This window comes from Sphaerodactylus townsendi, linkage group LG05, assembly GCF_021028975.2.
Source record: "Sphaerodactylus townsendi isolate TG3544 linkage group LG05, MPM_Stown_v2.3, whole genome shotgun sequence".
Lineage (NCBI taxonomy): Eukaryota > Metazoa > Chordata > Lepidosauria > Squamata > Sphaerodactylidae > Sphaerodactylus > Sphaerodactylus townsendi.
The window spans coordinates 12,461,083-12,474,234 of NC_059429.1; the positions used below are offsets into that span (position 1 = coordinate 12,461,083).

General features: G+C 48.3%; 1 protein-coding gene across 1 annotated transcript in view; it reads left to right on the forward strand.

Moving 5' to 3' along the window:
* The first annotated feature begins 6,335 nt into the window (after positions 1-6,335).
* The window catches only part of CRTC1 (CREB regulated transcription coactivator 1), an 83,515-nt gene continuing 76,698 nt past the window's right edge, over positions 6,336-13,152 (forward strand). Inside the window, exon 1 of the mRNA XM_048497296.1 lies at positions 6,336-6,544. Within this exon, the coding sequence (XP_048353253.1) occupies positions 6,416-6,544 (129 nt within the window). The 5' untranslated portion in view covers positions 6,336-6,415. The remainder of the gene's footprint in view (positions 6,545-13,152) is intronic.

Sequence of the window (13,152 nt, forward strand, 5' to 3'; positions counted from 1 at the left end):
GATGTTATGGACTACAGTTCCCATGCTGGCAGGGGATGATGGGAACTGTAGTCCATCACATCTGGAGGGCTACGAGTTTGACACCTGTGGTCTAGGGGGTGGCTCCCAGACCCTGGAGAGCTGCTGCAGGTCTCAGTGGACGAAACGAATCCTGTTTTGTTTTAAACTAAGGTAGTTCCCACCAGGCTGCTTTTAAACTAAAGTAAGTGGGGGGGGGGGGCACCATTATGTCCTGGGCACCACCACCACCCCTCCTCTGACTGGCACAAAGACACAACAATAAGACCCTAGATCAGAAACTTTGCCAACGCGATAGAGGGTAGGTTTAAGGATGGAGTGGAGGGAGTTTACTGCAGCACGGGCAATGGACTTTCTCTGCCTGCTGCTTGAGCAATGCAGCTAAAGCCGCGGGAGTACATCAAGGGTGCTGGATCGGGTCGCCTTGGCTCCCACAGTGGCCAAGCCTGCAAAGCCCTCTTCTCCTCATGCACCGATTCCCCACCAAGACCAGGAAACAAGGCCTTATAAGACAGGAGAAGCGTATTCGGCGAACGGAGACCACGACCGAACTGTGGCTTTTCAGAGCACGTCGGCTTTTGCATTCCAGAGCATGAATCTGCAAGCCAGCCTTTTCTCCCGCCCTTCCCAGCAACACAATTAAAACAGCCTTTTTCTTTTTCCAAGCCTGGGTCTGACGTGTTGATGTCCGGTCTCTTTTGGTGCGCCCGGCGTGCAAAGCGTGAGAAAGTGACGAGGGGGAGAATATCTGGGTGCATCCACGCAGCAGAGCGGGGCCCTTTTGCCTGCGTGCCGTTGCTGCTGCCCAGCATGCAGATTCTTGAGATTACGTTTTGCTTCCGAGTAAGCAAATTTGGGGTGGGGGGTGGGTGGGATGGAGGGGGAATGCTTGTGGAGACCCCTCCTGTGACTTACTGATTAGAGCACAGGTGTCAAACTCGCGGCCCTCCAGATGTTATGGACTACAGTTCCCATCATCTCCTGCCAGCATCATGCTGGCAGGGGATGATGGGAACTGTAGTCCATAACATCTGGAGGACTGTGAGTTTGACACCTATGGATTAGAGCAGGGGTGGGCAATTATTTTTTCCATGGGGCCGCATAAGAAACAGAAAATATTGTGGAGGGCCGGGCCAAAAGGCAGCGCTGAGCGGGCGGAGAGTATCTTTGAAAGCCCCGCAGAAGCCGGCAGCCAAGGCAACCAGCTTCTGCGGGGCTTTCAAAGGCGCCTCGCTCCCCAGCATGGCAGGGGGGCCAGTCAGGGTCATCCGGCAGGCCGGATGGGGCCTGTGGGCCGTATAATGCCCAGGTCTGGATTAGAGGGTCGGGATTTTTTTTAAAAAGTACTCTATTGACATTTTTCATTATAATAAAATAAATAAATTTCAAAGCCAGGCTCCTCTCGGGGACAACAGTTAGGGACCGGATTATACCGGTCCTGTATCAACTGCACCGGTTGCCGGTCAAGTACCGGGTCATGTTTAACGGCTTGGTCTTGACCTTTAAAGCCATTCGCGGCCTTGGACCAGCATATCTAAGGGACCGTCTCTCCCTGTACCATCCCATTAGGCCCCTCTGCTCCTCGGAGGCGGACCTGATGGTGATCCCTGGCCCCAAAGCGATCCGGCTGGCAGGCCTTTACAGCCCTGGCCCCTACTTGGTGGAACAGGCTCCCAGGTGAGATCAGGGCCCTGCGGGACATACAGAGTTTCCGCAGGGCCTGTAAAACGGACCTGTTCCGCCAGGCATTCGGCCAGCCGGGATAACATCGAAAACTTGCTATATAATAAACATCTGGCCTCCCATGGGCGCGTGGAAGGGGGAGTGGGGGAACTTCTGATGCCATCTGAAACCTATGTAATTTATGCCAGTTTGAGTAGGCCAGGGGTCTGCAACCTGCGGCTCTCCAATTGGCCATGGTGACAGGGGCTGATGGGAATTGTAGTCCATGAACATCTGGAGAGCCTCAGGTTGCAGACACCTGGAGTAGGTGGTAAAGATGGTGACGGACCCAAGGTCTGATTCTGATTCACCCCATTTCAGGGTCAGAGAAGTGGCTGTGCCCAGAAGGATGGGGCATAGCGCGCAATGGAAAGACAAACACGAGCAAAACCAAGCTACACCCAGGCTACGAGACAGTGATCACAAATGATTAGAAGTGCAAAAAAAATTGTCAGACATATTTAATATAAGTGTGCACATGTGTCTGCATCAGCACAGAAACTACGAACTAATGACTCAAGAATCCCTACACGGCACCAATAGCCATACAAATAAATTGTGCCAATCTGGTGTAGAGTTCTCAAGGAGAGGACAGCCTGTTTGTATGGCTATGGGGCAGAGTGGAGATTCTTGACTCTGACGTTTCTCATGAGTTTGCCGTCTCTGTGCTGTTCTGTGCAGATGCACGAGCGCATTTATATTCAGTGTGTTTTGCACTTCTCACATTCGTCGTCATTGCTTTGTAGCCTGGGTATAGCTTGTTTTTGCTTGTGTTGCTTTGTACCCAGAAGTAGCTGTGCGTGGCAAGGTGTGCACCCAAGAGAACTTAACATAAGAACTAGCCTGCTGGATCAGACCAGAGTCCATTTAGTCCAGCACTCTACTATTTGCAGTGGCCCACCAGGTGCATTTGGGATCTCACAGGCAGGATGTGAAAGCAATGGCCTTCTGCTGCTGCTGCTCCCGAGCACCTGGTCTGCTAAGGCCTTTGCAATCTCAGATCAAGGAGGATCAAGATTGGTAGCCATAGATCGACTTCTCCTCCAGAAATCTATCCAAGCCCCTTTTAAAGATATCCAGGTTAGTGGCCATCACCACCTCCTGTGGCAGCATATTCCGAACACCAATCACGCGTTGCGTGAAGAAATGTTTCCTTTTATTAGTCCTAATTCTCCCCCACCCCCCAGCATTTTCAATGTATGCCCCCTGGTTCTACTATTGTGAGAAAGGGAGAAAAAAATTCTCGTTGACATTTTCTACCTTACATGGTAAACTTTGCTGTCACCTGGTCACTCTCCTTCAGACCTGGATCCTCTGGTCCTTCTGGTATAGGGCTAGGGAGAGATGAGGCAGGGGCCCCCAAGCAGCTGGTCTCTTTTGAATGGCCCACCCTGAGCCCCTTGAATAATGATAGTTAAAGGGGCTGTCTTTTGAACTGGGTTTTCCCAGAAGATCTTGAATTGTCTTTTTACGGAACATGAGTGGGTGTAGCTGCACATTGGGCCTTTTCACACGTGGGCCCTCTGCCTTTTCCGACGCCTTCAGATCAATGGCGTTGAGCTCCCCTTTCTTCTTGATGTGTGTGTGCGTGCGCCACCTTTAGGCTGCAGCATATGTCAAGCGAGCAAGATGCTACCTCAGGAGTCGTCAACCCTTTTGAGCCAGTGGGCACCTTTGGAAACCTGCCGCGGCGTGGTGGGCACAACCACAAAAGGGTGTCGCAGGAGGTGCCTCGATTGCTAAATGTCAGGAAGTGAGATTATGCTGAACTGATCGTAGCGTTTCAGACAGGAGCTCCGTTGAACCGGATGAAGACGTGGTTTAAAAGATTTTCTTGCAGTATACGTATTAAGCAAGCCAAGAAACACCATCTCTCCAATCTCTAGTGCAGGGGTGGCCAACCTATGGCACTCCAGATGTTCATGGATGGCAATTCCTGTCAGCACAGCCAATTGGCCATGCTGGCAGGGGCTGATAGGAATTGTCGTCCATGAACATCTGGAGTGCCATAGGCTGCCCCCCCCCTGCTTTAGTGCATAGGTGTCAAACTCGCAGCCCTCCAGATGTTATGGACTACAGTTCCCATCATCCCCTGCCAGCATGATGCTGGCAGGGATGATAGAAGGCTTGAAGCGTAATCTATAGCATCTGGAGGAATCATCAACGAAGAGTTTCGACCCATGAATTCCAGAGGGGGTGTCAAACTTCGCAGCCCTCAGATGCTAGCGAACTACAGTTCCCATCACGCCCCTGCCAGAACGGCGGTGTCAAATTGCCATGCTGCCAGGGGCTGCCTGGAACTGACCTCCTGCTTATCTGGTACCCGGCCTGGCTCTCACTGGCACGATCTGGGGGGGCACTTACCAATGGCTAGTGGCTATTCTAAAAACTCAGCAGGGATCAGGAAAGGTTCTGCAGGTACTACGGTGACTGTGGGCACCATGTTGGAGACCCCTACTCTATTCATGGTGCTCTGGTGGTCTGTGGGCTGCTGTTGCCCTTTCAGCTCCCGCTGCTTCACTACAACTGGGAACTGAACACCACAGTGGTTGATCCCCCACTTCTGCCCGCAGCTTGCTCTCCTGAGATTCACCGTTGCACAAGTTGTTAATCTTTACAAGTCAGCGGCTGCCAGCTTTGCCAAAAAGAAAAAAGTGTCCATTTGACACAACTGACTCATTGCGAAGTGTCCCAGCTTCGAAGCTGAGGAGATGCAGAATCAATGCAGAGAACAGGACTGGGGCAGAGGAGGGAAACTGACGTTGTGGGGTGGCCAAAGGCTACTGAGCCTGAATGAATCTCGCAGAATGGAACATACACACCCTCCCCCAAGTTTTTCTCTGCCATCTTGTTACGAGGAGGTGGCGGGAACTGAGGAGGGAAATTAAACCCGCAATAGCGAAAGGGCTCTTTCTTTAGAAGAAGAATCCAAAGGGAGAATGCAGCTGACAGCTGGCGAGGTGTTATCGCCACCTCTCCCCCCCCCCCCAACCGCCCTCAGCAGCATTTGGGCCGAGTTATGGCACCCAAGTGAAAAACAAACTCCAGATGGCAGTCTGTTTTGAAAGTTGGCCAGGGCACCAAGACATTTCTGGAAATAGAACATGGCTTGCAGAGAGAACTCTTGTTGACGTGGTATTAAACTGGGGGGCAGGGTGGGGGGAGAGGAGCCAGTCTGAAGTTGGTGTCCAAGAAGGGGCACTAACATTTGATGGAGTTGCCGCTGTCCTGTGCGCCTTCCAGCTACGGAGATAGACTATCTCTGAGCATGGAGGTTCAAATGGCTGAAGGTCAGCCAACTTCAAGGCCTGCTTCCTTCCATTATTGGCCATCCCTCCAATTAAGCCCCTCCTCTCAAGCCTTTCTGTCCCTACCAGCAAGATAAAGTGGATCATGATGGGACTTTTCGGTGGTAGCACCTCGCTGCTGGAATACCTTGCCCCTTTGAGGTTTGCCAACATTTACCTTGTTTTCTTTTAGGTGCCAGACCAAAACAGTTTTTTTTTTTGTTTCCTGGCCTGCAACTAACCAGGGGCCAGTTTTATGAATGAACTTTTTGACCTTGTGTTTGTTTTTATGTCCTAGCGCTTTTCAATAGTTAAGACTTGTTGTTATTGCTGTTTTTCTTTATTTTATTCTACTAATTTGGTTTTTTAATTCTATTTGTCATATTAACTTGTTTAATTGTGTGATTTGTTTTACAAAAATTTGTTTTATTGTGTTGATTAGTTTTTATTGTTTCAGTTGTGAGCCACATCTGGAGAGGCAGCTTGCAAATTGCTTGAATAATTTAATTTTAGTTTTTACAGCTAGGTCCTGTTAATGAACCTCATGCCTACGTGGATCCAGGGAACGGCCAGATATTGTCTCTGGGAGACGTTTGCACACAACCTGCATTCAGCAGCATAGAGCTATGTAGAGTCAGACTGCTCTGAATGCGAATATAATTGGGGGAGGACCCTTGCTGGCTTAAATCAAAGTTTATTTTGTTCCAGCATCCTATTTCCAGCAGTGATCAGAAGTTCCTGCGCCGGTCATAACACAAGCTTGTCCCTTTAATTCAGAGATCGACTGCGCCTATAGATGGAGGCTCCATTTAGCCACGAATGAATATCGTCGATATATCACGTCGTCGATGTAGATGTCGTCTGAAAGGTGATCAAATAAGCTCGACTATTAAGAAGTGATTTAGAATAACTGGAAGCCAAAAGGAGACGACGAGAACTGCGCGTGCGCAATACGGTTAAGGAGGCGCTGAAAAGTACGGCGCACGCGTCACCAGGCAAAGCGTTTGATGCGCCTGCCCCCGCAAACGGGGAGCCGAGCGGTCTTACTGCGCACGCGCGGCGCATCCTTGTCTCCGAGGCGGCTTTGGGAAGCCCTCTCCGCGCGCTTGCGCACTGGAGCGCGGCCAGGGCTGAGGGGGCCTCCTGCCTCTCCCCACTATTCTGCCTGTTCCCACGCCTGCGCAATCCGTCTCTCCTCCGCCGGAGGCATGCGCAATGCCGGCCGATCTACCCCTCCGGGCTCCCTGCGCTTGCCTTCCCCTCCCCTTTCCGGCGGCCAGGTCTGGCCCGGCGCATGCGTAGTGGCGGTGCCTGGTCGTTGGCGGCGGTGTCTCGAGCACTGAGGGGGGGGGGAGTCCGGAGGGGGGGAGGGATGCGGACGGGGAAAGATGGCGGCCTCGTCGAACAACCCGCGGAAATTCAGCGAGAAGATCGCGCTGCACAACCAGAAGCAGGCCGAGGAGACGGCGGCCTTCGAGGAGGTCATGAAGGACCTCAGCCTGACGCGCGCCCACCGGGTGAGGGGGAGGGGAGGGGGCGCAAGGGACCTGCCTCGGGAGGGGAGGGGGCGCCCCGTTGACGACCCTCTCAGCAAAGGAGGGTAGTCGTCCCAAAGCCCCCTCCCTCAGTGAAGGGGGAAGGGTTGTCACCTCCTCCGCAGAAAAGGTGGGAGAGGGCCCCAAAAAGGGAGGGGGTGGGATATTTTCCCCTCAGGAAAGGGGAGGCTCTGAAGGAGGGAGGCGCGTGGGGGGCAGGACGGGGAAGGGGTGGAGTTTTCTCGGGGGGGCAGTCTCTGAAGGGGGGTGGCTCCAGTAATTTCCCCCATTACTATGGGATGAGATGGGGGACCCCCCCCTCCTCCTCCAAAAACCCATTCCCAACTGAGCAGTGAAGGAGCGGGGATAAAAAAAAGGGGGTGGGCGAATATTATAGCTGTCAACCCCCCACTTCACACTGTCATGGAGGATCTGCTTCTTAGAAAGGGCGGGCGTTCAGAGAAGAGGGGGTGTCAATCACTGTCAATGTATATGTAAGGGAGAAAACCTAAAAAGGGGTGTGTGTGAAGGGGTGGAGCCCCCCTTTCTGGAGAGGTGAGGGGGCACCTATGTGGATCCCATCATAAGAGAGTGGGATTCTCCTTTGACAACAGAGGCAGCATGAATAACTGTTTTGCCCCGCCCCACATTATAGGTAAGGGAGGGGGAATGTGGGGGTAGAGAAAACTTGGGGTGGATCCCCCTGGAAGATGTAGAAGGAATTCGATGGAAAGAGTGGTCCATCAGTAAACATTCTCTTTAGATTTGGGAAAGGAATCAAATCGTCCTTTGTGTGTATGGGGAAAGTCTACAACAGCCCCAATTTTAAGGGGCAGGGAGCAACAATAATGCCCCATGCCTGTTTATGGATTCAGTGAAATTAGCGTTCACAATACATCAGCCTTCCTTGGAGGGTGTGAAGTTGGTGGACTGTCTCCTTATTATGTCTGTATGGGAGGATAGAGTAATAAATGTACCTATGTATTTATATTGGGAACCATAAGCAAAGGTAACAGCACCCTTGTTATGTGAATGGGAGCCAGTGGAGTCTAAATAGTGCTCTCTCTTTTTCATTGATGATTTGGTGGGAAATTAATCTGTTTTCCATGATGTTTGCAGAGGGTAATGAAACACCTTCGTTGTTATGCGTACACTAATAGCCCTCGCTATTATATGTGAAGTGTAGTAGTGGGGAGTGGGGGCTGCTGCTGACGCCCTCTTCCACTTATGTGTATGTTGGGAAATTGTGTTTGTGAGTATGAGTGGATGGGGAGGGTTAATAGCCACTTCTTCACCACCATATGTAGAAAAGGAAACAAATGTTGTGTACATGCCTGCATTATGCGTGTTGGTGAGGGGATAGTTAATGATTCCCTGCCTCCATTTTTGCGTATATCGGTGGAAGAGATATTCACAAACCCTCACTTGTGTGTGTGTGTGTGCGCGGAGCTGTGAGACAGTGTGTGCATATTTCTCTTCATTTACATGAATGTTAGGGAATTGCGAACTGGAGGTTAATGACTCATCCCCGTTTTATGTGTGTATCAGGCAGCGATAATCTTTCCCGTGAGTGCATATGGGAGGGTAATTGCAAGGGAGGGCAATTATTGCATCCTTGCAGTTTTTATGTATTTAAAGGGTGGTTAATAACCTGTGTCCGTTAATGCCTGCAGGAATTAATAAATCCCTCATGTGTATTTGTGTTGGGGCAATTGTAAGGGCAGGAGTTGATTCACAACCTAACTATGTATGTAAAACACTGTTTACAAATTTAAGAACTCACAACTGCCCAATCAAACCTCTTTTGTTTTGTTTGTGGGTTTCTGACTCCCTGTGTTCTCTTTTGTTGCGCATATTTTTATGACCAATTACGATAATGTATAGCAAGTCGAGACTGGGAATTCATTGTCTGTTGGTAGTTGTGAGAGGCTGTGTGTGTTAACTCCCCTCCCCAAACCCCCTGATGGAGTATCATAATATCTGTTTGCACCAGAATGTGGGAGGAATTTTTTACTATCCCAGTTGTCAGTGTCAAATTATCAGGCAACCAGAAGAGTATTTTTTTAAAAAAGCCTTCAGTGTTTCAAATGTTTGGTACATGCGATCTTTTCATAGGTTTCAGGAGAAAGGGATGCAATTAAGAGACACTTTCTTCAGTGACAACTTTGAGGCTAGTTTGCGGTTTGGGCTGCTGCTGTTACAGAATACCATTATTATTAATAATACTGGCCATTGCACCATTTGTATTACAATTGTCTGTTGAGGCAATTGGCACCCTCTTATAAATTATGTACGATGAATAGTTCTCTGTGATGGGATCAGAAACTGTTGCTTCTTTGGGGGGTAGTTGCCCCTAAGGGGATCTCTCTCCTCCTCTTTTGAGATGCAGCATTTACCATGGGGGAGGTAAAATAATCATTAAAATTTGCCCAACTGTGTGGCGTGGGGGACATAGTTACAGTTCAGTTTATACACACACACACACACCCATCATGAGCTTTTCTTACAAATACAACTTATCTCCTTTGAGTAGCAGTGTTACTGGATAGTATGTACAGGGTCACTGACATCATCTCTCAGTTGAAGAACGGTGGTTATTATTGTTCCCTGGGTAAGGCGGCCACAAATGCCAGAGCTTTGTTGTTATAAGGTCAATGCGCAGACTATCAAAAGAGTCCACTAGCGTCCTCAGGCATGGTTGGATCAGTGGATCACCTTTCTTGAGGGTGCAGCCTTTTTCTTCTTGGAGGGAGGGCTATCTGTGTATCCAAGGGTTTCCCCATCCCTAGCGAAGGGTGTCCTGCAGCATCTTCCTGCGAGCTGAAACTGTAGATGGTTTTGGAGCTATTTCGGACCCTTTGGAGTTGAGAATTGGGAATGGGTTTGTTACTTTCCCTGTGTCAATTCTACATAGTCTGGTTGAGTGGTCAGCTGTATTTTACTTTCTCGGTGGTGGTGGTGGTGGTGATTTTTCCTAGAAGGCAATTTGGCTAGGAGTATCTTCTGGTCCAAGGAACCAAGAATACAGTTCGTGGTTTTGTAGATAAGCTGGTTTTCTTGTGCGGAGTCTGAAGAGTGATAGATGTACCAATGAGACTTGATTTTTTCCTATTGACTGGAAAGAGGTTTGCTTGGGGCTGTTTAATATCAGTATTGTCTAACATGGTTTAATGGCTTCTACAGACATCCCTTTTCATAGGCTGGGTAAATTGAGCAGGCTGAGCATGCTTTCCATGCCCCTTTTTTCGTTGTGTCAGACCACTAGAGAGTTTCCATGTCTTCTTTAAAATGTTTTGATTACAGGCTCTCTCACAGAGTATCCCCAGTGGCATCCAAAGGCAGCGCTGCTTAATGGTGAACTGTGTACAAAGGTTGCCAAAGCCAGTGCTGGTCCTTTTAAACTTCTTGTTGCCTTCATTCTGAGTACAGACTATTGTGGAAGAATAGGTCTGAAGATACCAAAAGACTAAACGGGTACCAGTGGTTGAGAGTGTATCTGCTGGACACTTTTTCTTTTTGTAACAGCAGATCAGGAGGACGTTGACACAACAGAGGTTTGCATCTTTCTTCTGCCCTGCTGCCTAGCGTTCTAGGCAAATCTATGGAAGGTGCTCCTTGCATCTGAAATTCATAGTGTTCTCTGTATTGTCGAAGGCTTTCACAGCTGGATTCAACTGGTTGTGGTGGGTTTTCCGGGCTGTGTGGCCATGGTCTGGTAGATCTTGTTCCTGACGTTTCGCCTGCATCTGTGGCTGGCATCTTCAGAGGTGTATCATGGAGGGAAGTCTGTCACTGTGTCCAGAGAGAAGGGAATGTTTTAGTGGGGTATATATTGTCCATGTCCCAGGGTGAGGAATACCCCACTAAAACATTCCCTTCTCACTGGACATAGTGTGTAACAGACTTCTCTCTGTGGTACACCTCTGAAGATGCCAGCCGCAGATGCAGGCGAAACGTTAGGAACAAGAGCTGCCAGACCACGGCCACACAGCCCGGAAAACCCACCACAATAGCGTTCTCTGTTCTATCAGCAGTGTAGACAAGAAAAATTTGCTACTGTTTGCAGAAACCTTGGTGGCAGATATATTCAGATGTGAGGTTGTAGCGTCCGTGACAAGTGCAAAACAGATATTATCCCTGCTGCACCTTAATTGGCAGCCGGGGTTGGAAAGTGTGCCTCCTTCCGCTCCTTTGAGTCTCTTGCGGTTTTTGCAAAAACATAGAACTACAAATTATAGTGTGGTTATTAAAGCTGCACATCAGCACAGTTCTTAATGGGGCAGTATTTTTTTTAAAAAATAAAAAGCCATGCCTTGTTTAGATTTTATGGAACCTTGATTTTTTTTTAAAGCTGCTGTTCCCTGACTTATTCTCCTGTATGTACATTTGCGCATGTGTGGGCGTGTGAAGTATTCTGGCCTCTTACAAAACGTAGCATCGTGCTAGGAGGGGAGGCCAGCCCAGAGTGTTGAATTTGTAAAGGAAGTTTACTCTTCAGTTCCTTCGTGGCGTAGTAATCTAAACACACCTTTGATAGTTTTCAAGCTAAGTGAGATAGAAAACTAAGAGTTCATTAAGAAAAAAAAACTGGAGTTAGGGTTCAGTTCTGGATGGACTCATCTGGTTGCAGTCATAATGCTGCGTGTGTCTTTGGAGAGAGAGTTTGAGGTTGCCTAGCACTTCTGTCAGCTTTGATTTACTGTCATCTTGGAACCTATCTTACAGTACTTTCTCTAAAAGAATCTGTTTAGAATGCATCTCTTTAATTAGCTTCCCTTTTTACATCAGTGATTTTTTCCGTTTAAGTCTCTTGATCAGCAGTTAGTTTTGCCAGAAATACACGGCCGGGATGGGGGGGGGGGGGGCTGGCTGGCTCCCGTTCCTCTCTACCTCTCAGTGCTGTGTTGGCAACTGGAGTTGCTCCTTCATGGCTGCCCCCCAGCTTTGATGATTCTCAGCATCCTTTGGGTCCCCTGTAGGAAGGAGTCAGTTGCAGAAGCGATTGCTCGGGTCTCAGTGCTTAATGACACAAAATGTAGAATATGCATACTTCGATTATAGATAACATGGCTGTTTAAATTTGGCTTATTAACACACTGAAAACAGGTTTGCAGATAGCTGTTTGCCTGGTCAGCTATTGTTTAAAAAGCCATGCCAGGTGACCAGTCCAAAAACCTTTTGTAAACTGGAAGGCCTGCTGGTTTGCCTTGGTTTTTTTTTTTTTTAAGGCTGTTAGTATGCCACAAATGACCAATTTAAGTATATCTGAACAAGCAGACACGTTCAGAGATTCCTGTGCAGACGTATCTGGTAGGCTGAACTATGGTGCTTTACGGAATATGGGCTTACACAGTAGCCAGTTGGCTGTCCTAGATAGTGGCTGACAGTTGATATTCGAGGTTCTAAGTTGTGTGTGTTTGATTTAAAAGATTTTTATCTTGCCTTCCTGCTACTGAAAAGACAGTTTACAGTGTGAAATTAAACAGTGAAACTGGAACACGGCGTTGCAGTACAAAAAATGGAAAGCCCAGCAACATCGTAAAGAATACTTGTAAAACAGCAATGAGGCAGCTGTTGAAAAAGTTGACAGAAGCAGCTGATAAAAACAGCAGCCCATTAAAGCCAATAGTACAGATTAAAGCAGCATCAGATCAGTGGATCCAAATGCACATCGGTGGATCCAAATGCACAGATCAGTGGATCCAAATGCACATATTTCCAAATGCACATAGCAGGGAATTCCAGAGTCTATGATTTACAGCTTGAGAAGCCCTGTATTAGCTGAAGAGGCTAATTCTTTATTCCGGTGGCTCCCAACTTTTTTTCATTCAATACCCCTTGGCAACCCATTTCCCTAAAATTATACCCTGATATTAGCAAACCCATTATGTAATTTTTTTTCGTGTATCCCCAAATGCTCTGTTGCGTATCTCTGCAGGAAATACTGCTTTATGCTTCTCACCCGAGTGGGAGCATACCAGCTGTCAATCAGGAATGTCGAAAAGGAATAACTCTGTATTGTTGAAGACTTTTACAGCCAGAATCGTACAGTGTTGTGGATTTTCTGGGTTGTATGGCCGTGTTCCAGTAGCATGCAGCCTGGAAAACACACAACACCCTTAGAATAACTCTCTTATTGTATTTCCTTTTATTTAGCAGTCTTTGATCATTGACAACTTGACTGGGGGGAGGACCACCTCATCTGGCCAATGGGCCAAGGCACAACTTTTGATGGACCGGATCCAGCCCAAGGGTCATGTGTTTGACACCCCTGCTCTAAATCAGAGGTCTGCAACCTGCGGCTCTCCAGATATTCATGGACTACAAATCCCATCAGCCCCTGCCAGCATAACGGGATTTGTGGTCTACAAACATCTGGAGAGCCGCAGGTTGCAGACCCCTGCTCTAGATTTTAAGTTACTGAAGCAGTGGGATTGTGCACTTAACGGCTTAAACTCCCCATCCCCCATCTGGAGTTAACAATTTATTTTTCCATTGACCCCCCCTCCCCAGCTCATGGGCTTGGGTGGATAATAATTGTATAATAATGCTGGAAACTAAACAAACTAAAATGCTATTCTTGGCAAATC